General features: G+C 32.6%; 2 protein-coding genes across 2 annotated transcripts; one reads left to right on the top strand and one right to left on the bottom strand.

Moving 5' to 3' along the window:
• Nucleotides 1-4621: 4621 nt before the first annotated feature.
• Nucleotides 4622-11454, bottom strand: LOC134254496 (large ribosomal subunit protein uL3-like). Its single transcript, XM_062737006.1, has 8 exons — nt 11348-11454; nt 10520-10783; nt 10292-10295; nt 8420-8519; nt 6693-6753; nt 6363-6474; nt 5151-5228; nt 4622-4887 (listed from the first exon to the last, which is right to left on the bottom strand). The coding sequence occupies exons 1-8, from the start codon at nt 11425-11427 to the stop codon at nt 4648-4650; spliced, it is 939 nt and encodes a 312-aa protein (XP_062592990.1). The 5' UTR covers nt 11428-11454; the 3' UTR covers nt 4622-4647.
• A 661-nt stretch (nt 11455-12115) lies between these two features.
• Nucleotides 12116-19145, top strand: LOC134254547 (T-cell immunomodulatory protein-like). Its single transcript, XM_062737075.1, has 17 exons — nt 12116-12318; nt 13828-14061; nt 14313-14370; nt 14618-14689; nt 15092-15198; nt 15317-15375; nt 15555-15648; nt 15876-15955; nt 16157-16323; nt 16654-16807; nt 17036-17141; nt 17226-17269; nt 17520-17598; nt 17867-17988; nt 18186-18268; nt 18516-18633; nt 18832-19145. The coding sequence occupies exons 1-17, from the start codon at nt 12129-12131 to the stop codon at nt 18889-18891; spliced, it is 1827 nt and encodes a 608-aa protein (XP_062593059.1). The 5' UTR covers nt 12116-12128; the 3' UTR covers nt 18892-19145.
• The last annotated feature ends 1941 nt before the right edge of the window (nt 19146-21086 follow it).

Here is a 21086-nt window from a genome sequence, read left to right as displayed (position 1 = left end):
CTATACATGTACTAAGATACATAGTTCTGTATGTCGGTTTTTAATTTCGATGAACGGTGTTGCCGTGATTACTAAAAATAGAAATTTCTCTGAAATACTTTCAAATTGTTACTCTTCCTACAGGTTTGATTAGATTTCAATATAACTTGACATACAAGTAGACTACACTAAGATACATAATTCTGTTTATCTCCCATGGTTTGTGGTTAGGTATGATTTTTTTAACGAGCTGTGTGTTGTATCTCGTCGGCAAGGCTCGGGGATAAAAAGTACAAAACTCATTGGCTAAAAATCATTTCCAGCCAGAAATTATGTGAGATCCTATACTGATCTCTTAGCTTAACACATGGGTATTGCAACTACATGTAAGTCATGATGCAAGGACATTGCAACTACGTGTAGGTCATGATGCATGGATATTGCAACTACATGTAGGTCATGATGCATTAATATTGCAACTACATGTAAGTCACAATGCATGGATATTGCAACTACGTGTAGGTCATGATGCATGGATATTGCAATCACATGTAGGTCATGATGCATGGATATTGCAACTACATGTAGGATGCATTGATATTGCAACTACATGTAAGTTACGATGCATGGATATTGTAACTACATGTAGATCATGATGCACTGATATTGCAGCTACGTGTAGGCGATGATGCAAGGACATTGCAACTACGTGTAGGTCATGATGCATGGATATTGCAACTACATGTAGGTCATGATGCAAGGACATTGCAACTACAGGTAGGTCATGATGCATAGATATGGCAACTACATGTTAGTAATGATGCATGCATATTGCAACTATATGTAAGTTACGATGCATGGATATTGTAACTACATGTAGATCATGATACATTGATGTTGCAACTATGTGTAGGTGATGATGCATTGATAATGTAACTACATGTAGATCATAATGCATTGATATTGCAACTACGTGTAGGTCATGATGTGATGTTGTAGAGTTCTCTTTAAATTTGACAACTGCTTGAAAATTTATATAAATCATTACATATTTAAAAATCGTATAGTCTTTCTTGAATTTATTTACTAATTGTTTGAATAGGAGTTTATACTTTTTTAAAAAGAAACTGAAAAGAGTTGAGGAATGTGAAGGTGACATCAAGTTCTGAAGGAGATTCCACAATCCACTCCAGGAGCCAGTAACACCACTGCAATCACCCCTCCGGCCCCTCCCTCCCTCCACTCCCTATGGATCCCGGTCTTGATTCTTGTTGTTGTAAAGAATGTTATCCATCTATAGATGCCTATGTGTAAATTCTGGAAAATTCAAGGTTTCTTCATGTTGAACTGTTTGCTTAAAAATTTCAAATTCTTTGTACTGTTTAATTAAATTGGAGAAGTTACAGAAAGTCATGCATGTATCAGGATCATGTAACAATTTTTAAATATTTCATATAACCCTCAAACTACTGAGGGGAATTTTCAAATTAAAGCATTGGACATCTAACCAATCTCAAAGAAACCCCGTAAATTCATCGACAGAGATTTTTGATGTCATGTTCATATGATTAGCATTGTCTGAAAAGTTGCTGGTCACTGAGGGAAAATGTCAGGTGTTCCCTACTGAAAGTTAAACCTTTTTTTTGCCACTTCACAAGAAGCTACATGCATTGGCAAATGCCTCATAACAATTAACATTGCAATTAATCTGTTTCTTTCCATGCCTTTTTTTCTTTCTTTTTTTGCCTTTTTCTTTTTCTTCTGTATGCAATATGTACTAAAATGTATGGAATGGAGGAAATAATAATTATACGTACTATGTATATACATTGATTGCTTAACAATATATAATTTGGCACAATCTAAATATCTTAAAATATAATAAATCATGCATAAGTATAATAAATATGTACTTGTATGTATTTATTACTTGTAGTTAATTACAGTTTTGGATAATTATACTCCCGCTTGAAAAGTGGGAGGGATATAGTGATAGGGAGTCCGTCGTTCTGTTAGCAGCTGGTTACGCTTTGGGGGTACCCCTCTCTTATCGGCAAGTCTTCTTATACCACTTAATGAAATTTGATGAACTTTCACAGAATCTTTGTCATACAGTGCCATCTGCACCTCCTTTTTTTGATCCAACATATATTTGGGGTTTCCCATAGCAAAACATGGACACTGCTATTCTTTCTATAATATTGAAAGGTACCCCTCTATTATCCCCCCCCTCCTACCAATGGATAAAATTTAATGATACCTTCATAGATTCTTTATAACATAATCTGATAATGCCAATGTGATCTCCTAAATTATTTTTTATCTGACATTTATTTCTGGTATCCCAGAACAAAACATGGACTTTGCCCTTATAATCATATTTGAGGCAGGGGTATCATTTCGTGAGCTCAGTGCTCACAGTACCTTTAGTTTTATATTATATAGGTTACATTTCAAGACCACTGATCTCTGTACATTCAAATATTACTGGTCTAAAATGACGGAATGATGTATTTTTAATGCATCATGATGTAAATCTTGAATTTACTAGGGGGAAGTAAATGCAACACATTTATACAACATGATAGTGTTGTGAATTTTGCATCCCTCCCCCCTTTAAGTAAATTAAAAACTTACGAAATAATAAAGGACTGAACGGTGTATCTTAATGACTGAATGGTGTATCTTTAATGACTGAATGGTTTAATCTATAAATAATGACTGAATGGTGTATCTTTAATAACTGTACGGTGTATCTGTTACAGTAAATATGTGAAATCAGGAATTTCATGTATTTCCTAAACCATCCAGTAAATACATGTATTTACTGGCCGTTTTAGGAAATACATGTAATTACTGAATACATGTAGCTAGGAAATTCATGGATTTACTAAAGCTTTTAGCCAATTTTATACGTTTTTACTGAAAAAAAGCTGGCTGACCATGCATATGCTTTCAAACATTCCTTAAGTAAGCAAATACTAGTATGAATGCTTTTGAAGTCGCAAATAATAAGAATGATTTCTAAAAAGCTGACGTTATACATTAATTTCCGATTCTGGGCAAGATTCGGACAATCGGTGAATTGTATTTTTAAAATCCCATTTAAGGTTCATAAGCCCTCTGCTCACTCATATCAAAGGTTGTTTTAACTGTTATGATTTTCCAAAAGAAATGTATCTTGTAAGTAAAATACATGTACAGACAATCAGATCATAGCTTGCAGGGCAAAATTAAACAAAAAAGACATTTCAACTTGACAAATCTATAACGGAATAATAGACATTTATGTCATTAAGAGTTATCTCTCTTATCAAAGTATCCATGATCCTTAAGAAGGAATGCCTTAAGATATTTCCAACCTCCTGTGATGGCATACGTTTTACAGAAACTTTTATTAATTTGAATTCACACCCAATAGAAAAATATCTTTTAGAAGAATGCTTTCCATGTGTGTTTAAAAAATACTGTTAAGGAAAAGAATTTTAAAAATAGACATTTTCTTCATTTAATCAATAAGTTAAACAAAAATATTTCTAAGGACAATAACCCCTTTTTCGTGTCTCTTCTTTAAGGTATTTTCTTTGTAAAACGGATTCCCAGATAGTAACAATTCAAATATATTTATAAGGAAGTAATTATTTTGGAGCTTTCAACATCAGAATGATGTATTTGAACCAGTTTTTACAATTTTTTAAAATTTTTTATCGTCATGTTTATTTTTGGTAATATTCACAAATAAATGTTTTTTTATTCTATAAATAAAGGTTTATTCAAAATATTATTTATTCACGATAAGCTAACCGATATAAACATTGAATGTAATGTGCATCTGTTTATATTTTAGATTGTCTCACCAAAACACAGTCAGTAAATATGCATAAAAAGTATTGAAAAATTCAGTTAATACGTATATTTCCAAACTGAAGTCAGTAAATACACGTATTTCCTAAGCAGAATAGGAATTTCATGATTTCCTAAAATTCAGGAAATACATGAAATTCCTGATTACACATATTTACTGTAACATATCCATAATGAATGAAAGGCATAATCTATAAAAATGACTGAATTGGGTATCTAAAATGACGGAAATGTAAATTCAGAAAAACTGAATGTTGTATCCTTCACGACTAAATGGTGTATCAATAAGGCCTAAATAAACAAATTGTGTGTTTCCGGTTCCCTTACTGACCCTAGAATATTAGAGCCAACCCTGAAAAATTTTTCTGCCAGTTTCTTTCCAGGAGTAAACTATTCCAGTTTTACTGTTAGAAATCCTAATCTGAATCACTTCCCTGTTTGAAAAATGCATATCATACGCACATTAATCAGAAATATTTTGAAAGCGATTTCTCTAGGGGAAAATGTAAGCCTGCTTGCCAATAAAATGTTTAAATAAAATAAAATGTTTTCCCTACCTACCTACTCTATTTTTTCTCACGCTATAGGAAACACACTATTAATTTATTTTGGCCTAATGAATGAGTGCTTTTTCTGCTCTCTCAATATCAATATGCTTGGATTGTACAATTTTTCAAACATGTATATTTTTATACGGACAGACGGACGATGGACTTTGGGTGATCAGAAAAGCTTACCAGCTCAGGTGAGCTAAAAAAACAAATTTCCAAAAAAATGCTTATTCATTTTCAAACAGAAATTTATTTATTCTTTATCAAATGATATAGTAGGGTCTCTGAAATCATAAAGGTCCTTGGAAATAATTTCACTCGGCAATTCTTTGGCTGACTCCTCAAACCTAGTGGGGCAGATTGGGGGATTTTTCATCATTTCGTGCCTCCTGTTTCTTAACGAAGTGTCCATCACTCTAACATAACAGTGGTCTGGGCCTGGGACTATACCCTTCACATAAATCACATCGTATTTTGTGTCCATCCTCACAATCTATGGAAACAGAAATGTTCAGATAATTATCATAAGCAAATATTTTCAAAAAGCAAGGGCCAACAAGATACCTAATTTTTTTTTTCATTCTTATAATCATATAATGTACTGTGTAAATACACATGTATAACTGGCTTGCTGAAATTATACTATTTTCATATACCAATGCAGAAATTGGAGGGAAAAAAAGTATCCCCCCAAATTAGAATTGTGAAATACATATACTGAAATGAGCTATATTGACATCCAGCCTACAGTTTTACCTTTAGCCCTCTCTGTGTGTTCCAATCCATTCCCATGTGACCTGGCATCTTCTTACCAGGCCTCACTCCAGCTTGTGACTGAAAACACATGCAAACCATCAAATTGATACAACACTTTCAATGTTTTAAGCCCTGTCATGAATATTGCCAGGAAATATAGTGTTTGTCATGTCTGTCTTCTGCAGGGGTGTGCAATTACCATCGCCCGACGCCGGGGCTACAAATTTTAGAGGTCAGGCTATTATAAATCTATACTGTGTTAGCCCGTCAGGCTAGTAAATCTATTAAAAACAAAAGTCAACGTATATTTACCTCAACTGAATTGATGTACAAATTAACTTTTTTGTAAAATCATAATTTTTAATTCGTTTTAAACTATATGTATTGTATGTTGCTATTGCCAGTCGTCTCAGTGACAATTGTAGTCGATAAAAATAGGGAGAACTCAAGAAGTACCTGACAATTACAAAGCGCAAACCATTATTTGTTTTATTCATTTCAACTTAAATGTTTTTTTTACCTTTATTTTATTCTTATCTTATACATGTATTGTTTTCAGTAGTTAATGGGCTAGTGACTGGCAACCTCGTGCTAGTAACTTTGTTACCGCCACTAGCCCGACGGACTAGTAACTAATTTTTGTAATTGCACACCCCTGTTCTGTCCTTCCAATTTCCTGTCTCTTTCCCTTTGAGTTTGTCTCAGTTTCTAAGAAACTGTTCAATGTATTTTAACCAAAACTTATCCACTAATACATATATTTGTAGCATGATTTTTCAACATTAACCTTTCTTGTGACCTTGACCTTATTAATAATCTACTTTGAGTTTAGATCAGTTTCAAAGTACTTGTAACTACTAGTATTCAAGATACTTTTATCAAAACTCGCTGACAATTGTACAGAACTTTTCAACTGTTTCAGAATTTTTTTAGAGTTACTAAAAATGAGATAAAGAACTTAAGTCTTATAACAATGAGATCTTATTTACTTTTACATGTACATATAGCTGTTAGATAAAACATAAGCTCAGAGAAGAAATGTACATTTTTTTTCTAACAGTTGCAATATAAATGCAACTTTAGCTTGGATAAGGTTTACATGTTCTACAGACCTATTTCTTCTAAATTATTAAGAAAATAATTCTTCAGTATCAGTTTTGCATATCAAATTTCAGCACATATTATTTGCCGTTAATGATCTCTGATACTGACCCTTCCTCCACCCATGGCCCCAGCCTTGCGCCAGTTTTTCCCTCCTCTGTGAGAAGCACTTTGACCTTTGAACCCCCACCTCTTCACCACACCTTGAAACGCATGTCCAATCCTAAAACAATCATTATAAAATATAGTCACCACTTTAGCATTGAAGTGAATTTTGAAGGTTTTGAAGTTTCCCTCCATACCTCATCATTACTTTCTGTGCAAAAAAGATATTATCTTAATAAGGATTTTGATCCACTTTTTAAAAAAAATTAATAAACTTTGTATATATACCATGAATCATAGTATCTATTTAGTTTATTTAATTACACATGAACTCACGTTTTAGCACTACAGTCAACATAATCATCAACTCTAAAATGATCTGCTCTAAGTCTGGTTCCTGTTTAAAAAAACAAAGCATGTTAAGCAATTGTTCTGTGAAATGATACAGTGTATTTCATTAATTTAAATTTTATTACTTCAAAATTTTAGAGATTGACACTTGTCAAGAGAATATAGGTTATAATCATTATGTATATTCAGCACAATCTGGTTGTGGATGAAGCCGAGTTTATTATTAAGAATAAAAAAATCTAATTTAATATTACACAGCTATGACCATTATGCAGAGAGAGCTTATAATTTCAAAACATGCTTCAGTAAAAAAAGAAAAGACCTGATTCAAAACTAGAACTGTCCAAACGGGACAAAATACCCCCCGCTGGGTTTTTCAGAAGTAGGTTTTTCCATAATAAAGATACGTATCAAACACGAATTATGAAATTTTTCTTCCAGGGACCTTGAACTTCCCCAAATGACCTTGGGTCAAGGTCATGACACACCCTTGGGTCATGGGCAATCTTTGTGTGAAATGAGAACCTACCAAGTTTATCCATAAGAAAGATATGGACCGGACACGAATTATGAAATTTTTCTACCAGTGACCTTGAACTTCCCCAAATGACCTTGGGTCAAGGTCATGACACACCCTTCGGTCATGGGCAATCTTAGTGTGAAATGAAAACCTACCAAGTTTATCCATCCAAAATGATTTTCATCATGCAGTTAAACCTCTTCAATGTAGATTAACATACTGAATACTGAGAGCACAAATTTTTGTGAGCATAAAATTTCGTTGATTTGTTGTCTAAAAAGTTTTTGTGGACATAAAATTTTGTTATTTTGAAAGATATGGACCGGACACGAATTATGAAATTTTTCTTCCAGTGACCTTGAACTTCCCCAAATGACCTTGGGTCAAGGTCATGACACACCCTTCGGTCATGGGCAATCTTTGTGTGAAATGAGAACCTACCAAGTTTATCCATAAGAAATATATGGACCGGACACAAATTATGAAATTTTTCTTCCAGTGACCTTGAACTTCCTCAAATGACCTTGGGCCAAGGTCATGACACACCCTTGGGTCATGGGCAATCTTTGTGTGAAATGAGAACCTACCAAGTTTATCCATAAGAAAGATATGTATCAAACATGAATTATGAAATTTTTCTTCCAGTGACCTTGAACTTCCTCAAATGACCTTGGGTCAAGGTCATGACACACCCTTGGGTCATGGTTAATCTTTGTGTGAAATGAGAACCTACCAGGTTTATCCATAAGAAAGATATGGACCGGACACGAATTATGAAATTTTTCTTCCAGTGACCTTGAACTTCCCCAAATGACCTTGGGTCAAGGTCATGACACACCCTTAGGTCATGAGCAATCTTAGTGTGGAGTAGTAGATTCTAATGTCCCTCTGTAAGAAAGATATGGACCGGACACGATTGCACAGACAGACGGACAGACAGACGGACAGACAGACAGACGGACAGACAGACAGACGGACAGACAGACAGACGGACAAGGTGATTCCTATATACCCCCCCAAACTTTGTTTGCGGGGGGTATAATAATTTAACAAAAATGCAGACTGTGATGTCAGTACAGGTGGGAATAGCATAAACTCTTCACAGTCAATCTCTGCAACTTTTTGCATTATTATGTCTATGAGTTTAAAAGGAGTGATTTAAACTATTTAAACTTTCTGTTATAAATTTTACCTGGAGCAATCCTGCATTCTGGAGATATCAAAAATCTGGTCAATTTTCTCTTTGGAGCAACCCCAGCCTCCAAGAATAAGTGATTGTACTGTTTGGTGAACTAAAGAGAGGACATTCAAAGCATTGAAAGAATTGCTTGGTAAATCAAAGATCAGGAGATTGATACAACCACTGAATTTTCCTTTTCCTTCAATAATTTTCGAACATCCAAGCATTTTTGTTGTTGCTTAATCATATATAATTTAAAGTTCTAAAAATCAACACTTAATTGGTATCATATTTATCTTAGATCTTTACATTCAAAACGATTTTCATCAGGTAGTTAAACCTCTTCAATGTAGATTAACATACAGAAATCAATATATTACTTGTAGAAGCTGAAAAGCTACAAGTAAATTTCCCCCTATGCATTACATGTAATGCAGATGAATTTTTTGTCAGTTCTCGTAAATAATCAGGGTTTAAAATTAACTGAAATTTCCACTAGCCATGTGGGCTCATAACATTTCAAATTTAGGAGCCCACAGCTCAATTTGTTAGCCCACAGTCAGTTTCTGTGATTAAAAAAAAGTTCCTTTGTTTGGATACTGGGACAAAAGTATATACAAATAAAATATGATTGTGTATAAATACATTTGTTTAAAATTGGAGTTTTTACTTTATAAAAATCAAATGTCATATGAATATTTAATCAAAGGAAATAAAATTGAATTCAAGCATCAATTTTGCTATCCTTTTTTACATGGTAGAATACGTATTATACATGTATTTGCTCCTTCAAGTTTAACTGATGAAGTAACAATGGTACATAAATAAGATTTTCAATGTTAAATATTTTAACTGTAACATATCTGAAATAGTAATAAGTAAAAACACTTATAATTTATATGAATAGGTAGTTTGGAGTTATTAAAAATGTAATCTTTCTACGCAAATTACTGAAGAAATAAATTCGGATTAGGAAAAAACGATCGTTTTAGGGCTTTCACAAATCATGTAGTACTGTTAAATGGAAAAGATGAAGGACATTTACGAACAATAGGATCATGCTACTGTGATTTATTTCATTGGTTGGGAGTTTTGAATGAAAAACCTGTGGAAATGTCTGTTTTTTAGTAAGGGGACTGGTCGAATGACTTCGGCCCCTGCAGAATTTTCATTCGCCATGTGGGCGAGCAAGTTATAAATTTTATGGGTTACACCAAATAAATACTACATGTGTTTTGCGAGTGGGCTAGTTTTTTAAACGCTCTCAGAAAGACGTATGCACACAACATTTACATGCTTATATAATACTTTTTAAAGGATTTCATTGATAAAATTAACAATTTTTGCTAAAATTTGCAGCACATAATCAGACACTGTGTGTAAATGCTTTTCCCCATGCTTATTGTACAGTTCTTTGTAATTAGTAATTACCAGCAGAGGACTACTGAGAGAGCAAAGACAATTTTACGTGACTATATAATCCTTGTGTTTTCTGAAACTCTTCTGGGGGTGTGTATCTTATCACATGGTTATCTATTACCTGACAAAATAAGCTATCATCAACATCATGATCATATCATTTTATACTTTCTCAGAACAGAAAATGCAATGCCAATTTTTTTTTTCTGTTGAAGGAATTAATATCACAAATGTTGATTTTATAGGAGAATAATGAATATTTCAATAAGACTTCGGTTTAATATGATTAAAATTTGAATATAATTTTTTAAATCATATTTTAACTTTGTCAAAGTAGTGAATTTAAGAAAGGTAGCATATTGGTTAATACAAACCTGTATGTTACTGTACACAACACATATATTTATTTCTTTAGCAATAAAACACTAATACAGCTATATATCTTTAAAGTAAAAAAGTTCTTTTTGTGCTGTAAAATTATTTAGAAATATAAACATATTGGATTTCTTACTTTATACCACATATGTCACTTTTGACATTAACTTTTTTAAATTAACTTTTTTTTATGTTTTAATCCTGTATGGTATTGCTAATAAGTTTTAATTAATCTAACTTAATTAATAAAACATTTGGCTTTCAAGTAATATATTGTGATTCTTAACATTTACAAAGTCAATAAATTACAGTACTTACTCATATTTCCACTGAAAATCCTCTCCAGCATTTTGTTGAAGACTAGCAAGCATGTTATCTGTCAGTCCCTTCTTTTCTAAGTATTCTTCTCTTATTGGAGAAGTTTTCATGTTGGCTACATCCTCCCATACTTTTTCTTGTAGGTCTGTCAGATTTTCCTCTGTTATTCCGTATGTCCTGGGTGCACTTTTACGTGTCACAAACCATGGCGCTGGCTTCCTTGTCCTCTTTCTGTATCTCTTTTGTTCATGATTTACTAAAATTCTGCAAAATCAAAATTCATATCTGAACAGTTTGTCATTCATACTCTTTGGGGGGATAAAAGGTAGAAAATCTCAAAAAGGTTTGTTTTAATTAATTTGGGTTTTTTTTCAGGCTGAGGACAACCTTTTTTTGTATTCTTCGAAATCATTTTGGAATGGATTTGCTCTGAGTTGCTACATTGCAAGTATATGGGAAGATTTTTAACTGTGATGAGGGCTTGTTCCGAGACACAGATTATTATAACTAATAAGACACGTCTTCAGTTTCCCAACTGGCCAAGACATTTCCATTAAATAACAATTACTGGTATAATTTATGTTGTGATGATAGGTGGAATAAATTTTATCAGTCATTTTCATCCATATCACCATTTTCATCCATATCATCATTGACATCAAAATGATATTTTGCATATTGCGATCCTGAAAATTGGAATGAAAAGAAAGAGAAAATTCGAACTGACTAAAGCAAAAAAATGTCATTTATGATTCTTAAGCGAAGCATCCTATCTATGCACTTGTATTTTACTACTCGGCCACAATACAACTTCTTTGTGTTCATCACCTGCTACAACACGTAGTTTCTTTCAGTAAAAGACCTTGCAAGCATACTGATCCTGAAAGTTTACATATCAAACTCGCCATGCCTCTGTCCTGGTGTTTGCGACATCGACACAAGAAGACTTCTTCCATAAAAAATGCATAAAAATTATTTATCCCTAGGAAAAATACAACATAGCAAATTTAAGCTTATGATAAACAAGAAAATTATTTCTTTGACCAATTTATGGAATCTTGTTATAAATCAATGTCGCAAAATTATCAAGAGCACTTTTTGGCAAGCTTTTCAAAATCTTTTATTTCTTTACCCAAAAGACCAATTTATTAAGGAATTTGAGAATTATATATAATAAATACTTTCGTATTTTATTAAAACTAAAAATTTTTTGAGGGTAAAGTGTGTGTTTGGGGTCGGGGAAGGAGGTCCCCCACCAACCCCCTACCCCATCCCACCCACCCCCGATACCATATGCCTAGAACATGTCATTAAATAAAACTTATCAAATAAAGATATGGTAAAACAGAAGGAGAAATAGAATAATACAATGTACTTTGTTAATTTCAGCTAAAAGAAATCAAAGTCTTTTAAAATAGTGTTTGATGTGTTATAAAAGTTATGTTAAACAACAATATAAATGTATGTTTTTGCCAACTTTTTTTTATAATATAATATTCATAATTTTATTCAAATTATTAATTTTTAATGTACATAATATATTAATTTGAGTCCTTTTGAATTTTTTTTATGACAGTCTTGAAAAAGATTAGTTACATTGACATTTCATATGACAGTGACAACGATGAAGTTGAGGAAACAAATTATCCCTTTTATTTTTCTGTTTCATGGCTGTTTATCGAATTCTATTCAAGACATAACCACATCTGCTTTTGGAACAGTGGTCCAAGGAAAGTTAGCAGCCTTTGGGGACTTTAATGCTGATAAACATACAGATATATTCACTTTGTCAGATGATGGTAAAGAAACGTTCAGTTGAATATTGTGTTAAGTTCCATACATCAGTTTGACACATTTTAAAAACAAACATACATTGGGCTTCTTAACAGCTCTTATCCTTACTGACTGTTAATCTTTGACTCAGATTCGTAGAGACTAAACATAGTTAGTCTGATGTCTCTCCGAATCTCAGACCAGTGTCACACAAATTGATTCAGGAAATCTTGCCTGGATTTCAACCACTTTTTTCGATTAATACAGGCTGGAATGAATTCGATGCCTGCTTCAACTTGTTACTTTGGACATCCTTCTTAAGTAGCTATCAGAATAAAACTCTTGTTTCTTACCTTTAAATCCAACAAATAATATGTTGACAGTGTGACCGTTAAGATGAGCGCAGATACTTATTCAGTTTTAATTTAGATTGGGGTCATCAAACCACATGGCATTTAATGCGTCTAGACTCGGATGTCACATGACTTTGAATTTAAGTTACATTACCAAACCTCTGCCTTTAAATGAATAGCATTTTATTTACTGTTTATCTGCATTATATCCATTAAATCAAAGCAAGTTTATTTTTTGTTGAACTTTTGTTGTTTTCCTTGTGAGAACGTAGCTAAAAGAAGCGATGCATTGTGGAACCACAGGTTACTGCGGAAATTTTTTTATTTTGATCAATGTGCAAGTCTGAACTTTCTCTTCGCCCAGGCCTTGTCGTTAGAGCTCTCATTGCGAGCTGTGCTGTACCCTGCCTCACTGTGGTTGCTATAAAATTGTTGATTTTTCATAGCAACGTCCTATTTGTTAAAAACTCTGATGCTGAAAAGTTCCAGTAATAGTCTGCTTCAAATACTTGGTATTATACTTAATTTCTATCACAGAGACTTGAGGGAGTCTTAGCAAAATCTGGTATAAAGTACCCAATTTTGCTAAGACTGTCTCAAGTCCCTGTGATTTCTATAGGAAATAATAGTAGAATGAAGTAAAGGTCTGAGATGGGGAGAGACATCAGACCAAAATTTTTAGTCTCCATGAATCTCACTGAGATTAACTGACTGTCAGCTCGTAACCAACAGGAGGATATCCTTCTTACTTTTATAATCAAGACGGAGTAATATGTTGAGGTGCGACCATTAGGGCGAGCACAGATACCTTAATTATTAGTGTATGTTTATACATGTACACTATTAAGACCCTTCTCTTCATGTTGCATATGACATTTGTCATGACTTAGTATGTGCATGAGTTGCACTACTAAAACTGAAGCCTGAACAGCACTGATTTTCATAAAGAATGTTCAATCTACTTTTTATTTTTAATATATTGATTAAATTAAGCAATTTTATTTTACCTACGCTTGAAAAGTGGGTGGGTATATAATGATCGGGATGTCCATCTGTCTGTATGTCCATCTGTCAATCTTCATTTCACCCAGGCATTGTAATGAGAGCTATAATTCATCTGACATGTTTATCCAAAAGAAATTTGGAGCTCCTAACTTAATATAGTTATACTATTTATTTCAGGTAAAACCCTCAAACTGTTTTCTGCTACCTCTGATAGAACTTCATCTGAATTTAAATTTGAGGAGAAAGTGTTACTCAAAACTACAACAGATGCTGTGATAACAAATGTGGTGCCAGCAGATTTCAATGGAGATACACAAATGGACTTGTTTATAACAACACAGAGTGTCCATGCTTCATCTCTTTCAGTGAATGGGTGTGTGTATTGGGGGTCCCTTAGTAAAGGAAGTATAGGTATGGAGGAATGTCATGCTAATGGTTTGTTTATTAATTGAAAAGGATTAACTTTCAAGATTAAACCATAGTTCTTCATTTGTGTAATGTAAGATAATGTTACTCAGTTTCCACTGCTCACAGGATATTTATAGGTTTAATATTTACTGAATATCAGGAAAACTGCAAACATTGGTCCATCACAGACAGAGATGATTCCATGGTTTTATTCTTTGATCCTTGAATTTGCTACATATTTTTTTTTCTTTTAGATGAAAATGATAAACTTTGCATCAATGGTGAACTCAAGGACCAACCTTTTGTTCTAGAGTAAGTTCAAATTTCAGTATACAAGCTAAAAAAAAAAAAAATCAGCATTTAATAGAATGACTAGGTTTAAAGATTTTAATATAATGAGAATATGAAAGCTGTGATTTATAAATCACAGTCATTCTTTGGGTTTACTGGTAATAGAGAAAAAATATTACATTTTAGTTTTATTATTATTATGAATTCTGTTGCTACAGCTGTACTTGAATTTGTTGAAATTGATCTATGAGCTTCTTCTTTATCACAGTGTCAATGGAGACATGATCCCTGATCTAGTTGGAGAGAAATCCCAGGGTTCACGATTTTACTGGATCTTTCAGTAAGTATTTATACCATTAAACTAGCACACAAATTCATATTTTCTATTCATATTATAAGGTATTGAGTGTGAAAGTAGGTAAATCCTGTTACTTGAACAACAGACTGGGAAATATGTCAGCTAGACGGGGACTTGAACCCAGAACCTTGCACTAACCATGCTGGTGCTCCAACAATGAGCTTCACATTCTCCATTACACTAAAAATTCATGATTCATATGAGATCAATCACTGGTGGCCAGATAACTCATTTGGTAAAGCACCTGATTGAAGATTTGGGGTCCTGGGTTCAAATTCTGATCTCCTTCATTGCATTTTCTCCTATTTAATTACACATGAATTTTCAAGGGCTGGTAGTATATTACTCCAACATTGGAATAAATGTACATTTGTGTTTCTATAGTCAGAATATGAAGAATTACACAGAAGAGGCTGTTCCTGGAAACCCCCCTCCATTATCCCACCCAACAGCGGGGGCATTTGTTGACCTTGATAATAATTTAGTGGCAGGTATGGACACAGAAAAAGATGTGATGCTAGTGTGATATTGAATTATGTAATTTTAAAAGTCTTTTTTTAATTGTTTGCATAAGATGGTACCTAAGTTGAAAACATCAACAATTTTTAGATCTTTGTGTGATGTCAGAGATGGGTGGTAAAAGGCAGCTGGAAGTGTGGATGAATAAGGTTTGTCTCTGTGTTTAGCTGTAAGTGAGGGTTTTTTTTATAGACTTTGTAAAACTTTTTAGATACAACTGACACATTCAACGAAATGTTATATTTTCTAAAACACACTGTTAATTTTGAAACAAAGATCAGAAGCTGCATGTGAGTCGGAGTAAAATTTCACCTTTCCTTTATTACAGAATGGCCATTTAGACTGGACTAAAAACATATCAATGGATATTTTTGCCAAAAAAATTATAGGACAACCAGTTTTTGCTGATCTTGGGAATCAAGGTAAAAGTTGTATTACATGTACTATAAAAATAATGCACAGCTCGGACATCTATAGCATTAATTCACAATTACGCCAACCACTCAATATCCAGTGATTGGGCTAAATTTTGGATACATCCATTTATGTTCAGGTACATTATACTGATGAAAACAATTTGCACTTTTATTTTGTAGTATTTTTTAATGCTGTTTAATAAAAAACCACATATTGTTTAAATGTATTTTAGACTCCCACATAGACACAGTGCTGCCTGTGTGTGATGATGATATGTGTGCCAAGAGCTCGATCTATTATTTTGCTGAAACAGTAAGTGTACAGTAAAAAAGGCAGTACATACATGTATGTAATTCAGATTGTTTTGAATAATTAACCAAGAGTTGATCTTATATTTTTCTGGCAATAGGGCTATAGGCCAGTAGTTATCTCCTGTGCATTATCCTTTATTTCAATGTAGGAAAAGACATTGTCTTCTTTATCTTTCAATAAATTGAACTTATCATCTTACAGTGGGAAAAGATGCCAGTAACTTTCAAGGCCGGGAACCAGGAGTGGGGCTTTGTTCCTCCCAGTAAGGGTGTTGATAGAGCCCCCATTACCCTAAGGACAGGGGATTTTAACTTGGATGGATTTCAGGATATGTTGGCCGTTTTAAAGACTCCAAATAACAAAGGAGGGTATGGACATTTCTAACTAAACTTCAGCTTTGTTACGATTTGATTTAGATTTAAATTTAGCAATATACTGTAAAATCACTGATCTTTGTGGGATCATTTTTTAGGAAAAACATCCTCAGGGATTTGATTTGGTGGTTGAAGAAGTAAATGACGATTTGAAGTCTGTTTTTTTTTTTTTTACATTTTATAAGGGCATGGATTCATAGGTCTTTTGATACCACAAGCACACCCAAAAAAAGTTACATTGTAAAATGTCAACTTTTCAATGATTTTTTCATTTCTTTTCATTACAACTATCTTCTATTAAAGCATATACTTGTTTATTTTCAGGAACATCACCAAGGCTTATATCCTACAGAATGTGCCCTGTTCTGGTGCTGGCTGTAATGGTCTGGGTAGGACATTCAGCATCAGATGGGACTTGTCACTACAGCCTAACACAGATCTAGCGGTGTACCCAGCATTCTTTGATTACAAAGAAAATGTAAGCCTTTTATTAGTGAATATTAACTCAAATTTTTTTATCTGATAAATTCTGATAAAAATATTCACTTCAATTTTAAAATGCAAGGAAAGCATATGAAAGTCAGATTTCAAATGTAAACCATGCTTCTTGGTTTGGATAAGAAGAAAATTTGGATGTACAATTGCAAAGAAACCTTGCACAAGTGTATATTATATGTACATTGATATCAATGGAAAATTCTTTCAGGGTATCTTGGATGTTGTTTTGACAAGTTACAGCTCAGACAAGAAATATCACACACATTTACTGGAGCAAGACTTCTCAGAAGATGCTAATTTCCTTAAAATCATGGGTAAATTAAAAAAACATGGAAGTTTGCTGCATACAGAATGTAAATTCGGATCTATTTAAATAAGCAAATATTTTTATTTTGTAGTTGTGAGTGGATTGTGTTTTGATAATTGTCCAAATGATAGAGAGGTATGCACTAGCTTTCATAAACTTTATATTTTCCATTATATGTATATTGGTACAGTGTACATATTTGAATTAAAAAAATAAAGTATATGATATGCACATGTTTAAACTTGGAATTAAAAATAAATTTAATAATTCAATTAATTCAAATTTTTAATGAAAAATCATTTGGAACTATCGAATTAATATTAGATGAGAGAAAGATAGATGGAAAAAGAAGAGAACTCAGTTATATCTGATTTTTTTTTTTTAGCCATATGGAGTAAATCAGTATGGACCAGTTGTTAAATACACCACTCAGAATGTAGATGGAAAGACAATCTCTGGAATAGGTATGCTACATTTTTATTCTTATAAGCCATAATGTAAAGTGATTTACAGTAAAACATGGTTATCGTGAACATGCTTATAATGATTTGATGCTTACAGTGATGTGATTTTCATTCCCCATGATTTTATTACATGTAAACTTGATGGATATAACAAATTATGCTTATAATGAAGCAAATCGATCATCCCTGTCACTTCCTCATAAGTGTGATTCACTATAAAAGTGTTATCATATCAAATCCTAATTTTTTCTCATTTTTTTTCTGACAGGTACCCAGCTGTCTCAGTCAGCCTACACCCCATTACAGCTGCCATTCACCATATTTGGACTGGGACAAACTCCAAACTTTGTTGACAAGATAGAGGTTGGAATACCAAACCCGCCTGGAACAGTAAGTTGAAGAGAGAATCATGCTCTTCTTTATGGTTAGTTTATAGCAGCAGGCCTGTAATGAATTGATGGTTAGTGTGAAGTTATTTTCATTTCCCATGGCTATAAAACACTGTAGTTCTGTCCACTATCTTTATTTCATTGTTTCATTTTTTGTAGAACTTTGTATGTACAATCTGATGTCATTATTTTTTCCAGAGTATAAGACAGAAATCGTGGGCTTCCATAATTCCCAACTCCCAGCTGATTATTATTCCATATCCTAACAATACACCAAGCAGGTAGGAAGCTTCTTCCCTCAGAAATAAATCAAAGTAGCAAGTCATAGGCTAATTAATGACAATAAGATATATGTATATGGTTCATAATTTTACTTATTGTGAGAGTCAAATTTATTAAACCTGGGTATGATGCCATAATTATGTGTATTGTTAAAAAAAATTTCATAATTATTAGAAAGAATTGCTTAGAATGAACAAATTAATGATGAAATAATGAAATAGATTTTGTTTCTGTTGACTATATCAGTTGGAAGAACAAGCTCTTTGTGACCCCCAGTCGTATGGTCATGTTGACCGGGGCTACTTTACTGGGGACCTGTGGTTTTATTGCTGGACTTGTGGGGATACTGCACTGGAGAGAAAAGGTAAACCTGGGTCTACAGAAATAGCAACTTTTCTGTATCTTACCTCATCTCACATTAAATTCTGGTATGTCAATAGATGAAAAAAACTGTAATAAACATTGTATGATACTTATTGTAAAAAATAATTCAAGAATTTAAAATAAGGCTGCTGGATAAAAATTATGATTGTATGTTTGAACAAATATTTTGTTTGTTTAGGTTGAAGATAAAAAAGAGAAATTGCAAGAGGCACATAAGTTCCATTTTGATGCAATGTGAAGAATGAAAGAGAGGAAATCTAACTTCAGGAATTGCATAATATGCCTTCAAATAGGTGGAGCTACCTGTAAATCTTGTGTCATCCAAAGGGCAATCTCATCTGTGATATAAGTGCAATCTTTCTTTTGATCTCTGTTCGTTGTTTTGTTATTTTTTGTTCTATGTGTTTTTGTTGTGTTTTGTTTTTGTTTTATTGTGAAATAAGAATTCTCTAAAATACAGCATTTATTGTAATAATGATTCATGATGCCTTGAAATGTATCCCCCCCCCCAATTTTCCATTTCACACCCTTAAGGAAAAAGTATAGTCCCATTACTGTGTAACTAATGATATTAGTTTTGTAAAAAAGAAATCTTTAATTTAATTCCTAATGCAAAAATTTCATTTTAATATGCATCTTAGTATATGACTTGATACTTTTAACTCTGACATTTAGAGTTATTCATTTATAAAAAAAAAAATTAATTTCAGTAGAGAATTTGATTTTGTTAAAAAAAAACAAAAAAACATTTAACTTGTCACATTTTTAAATGATCATTATCCGTTTAAGTTGTTATTTCCATGTAGATATTATATTCAACTTTGTTTGTGTAATAACTTATCCATAAAAACAAACCTTGCATTAATGCGTCATTGAACTTGGAACATTTTTGTGATGTTACTGAGTGGAGTATGATGTCAGTATGATGTCAGTATGATGTCAGTTGAAACAGTGTTTGAGAAAATACAAATGTACTGCTAAAAAGATACATGTATACATGTACCACATATCATAGAGATATTACAAAAGACCTGTTAAAAATTGCACTTAAAGAATATTGAAATAATACATTAAAAAGCATTTCTTTCACAATTATGCACACCTTTATATGAAAAAAAAAAAAAAATATATGTTAAATAAATATTGTGAAATTATACACGTACCACTTATCACAGATATATTACAAAAAGATGAAAGTTAAACATGTATGAAAATAAATAATCTGTCCTTGAGCTTTTTCTTTAAATATTTTTAAAATCCCTTTTTATTTAAAAATATAATTTTGCTCAATTACAATGATTATAAAGTATGCTGGAGTGGCTGATATTGAAGTTAAATTTTTATGCACGCCTTCGAAGAAGGGAGGGCATAGTCTTTGATGCATGGTAATGTGCACTCACTAGAAGTGATGAATTACTTTTCTACAAGCCAATTCGTTGCACATACAAAAATGAAATTTGGTGTAAAGATATATCACATGAAAATTAATACAAAGTTACAGTTTTGGGTACAAGGCATACATTTTTGATGATTATTCCCCTTGGATTTCAAAAATTTCAATTATTAATATTCTCATAGTTTAGTAACAATACCAATATTTCTGTCAAATTTGGTATACAGATATATCACATTAATATCTAAATCAAGTTCTGTTTTTGGGCTACAATCGCACCATTTTTGACAAAGTTATGCCCCTTGACCAATAAAAATTTCAATTATTTGCAGTTTCCGCTCATTTTCTTCGCAACCATTGCACATACTGAAATCAAATTTGGTATACAGATAAATCACATTAATATCTAGGTCAAGTTCTGTTTTTGGCCTCCACCATTTTTGATCCAGTTATGCCCCTTGGGGCCTTTGAAAAAATTCCAATTATTTGCAGTTTCTGTTCATTTTCTTTGCACCCCCCGCACATCCTGAATCCGAAATTTAATTTACAGGTATATAACATTATTATCTAGGTCAAATTCGATCAAGGTACATCAGACAAAGAAGAAAATAAATAATGTCCCTTGATAAGACTTAAAAAAAAATTCCAATTTGACAGGCATGAAAATGTTTTATAAACATCTCTTGTTGAATTCTGTTTTTTGATTAAGGGATGATCTTTCATTGTTTATGACAAAAATAAAGTACTGGTATATCAATAAAACATCTGAAAAACAGGAGAATTTCATAATTATTTTAAGATATTGTAATAATATATTGCTGTTTGTAAAGCATTGGGATGCAGAAGAAGGCACATATATCCCACTACAACTGTATTAGTATAATATACTAGTATGTCCTTGGTATAAGCTTAAAAACTTGCTTTTGTTATTACAAATTTACTTAATGCACATATGAAATCCAGTAGAAAAATCTCAATTCATTTAATTGTACATTTGTAGTACGTTAGCATGGTAGAGCGGGTATTAAATCTGTAGTGGT

The sequence above is a fragment of the Saccostrea cucullata genome, unplaced genomic scaffold (assembly GCF_032062105.1).
Source record: "Saccostrea cucullata isolate Sc308-1 unplaced genomic scaffold, CSIRO_AGI_Scuc_v1 ctg19, whole genome shotgun sequence".
NCBI lineage: Eukaryota > Metazoa > Mollusca > Bivalvia > Ostreida > Ostreidae > Saccostrea > Saccostrea cuccullata.
The sequence above is the reverse complement of the archived record's forward strand: the minus strand, read 5'-3'. Positions and strand labels throughout refer to the sequence as shown.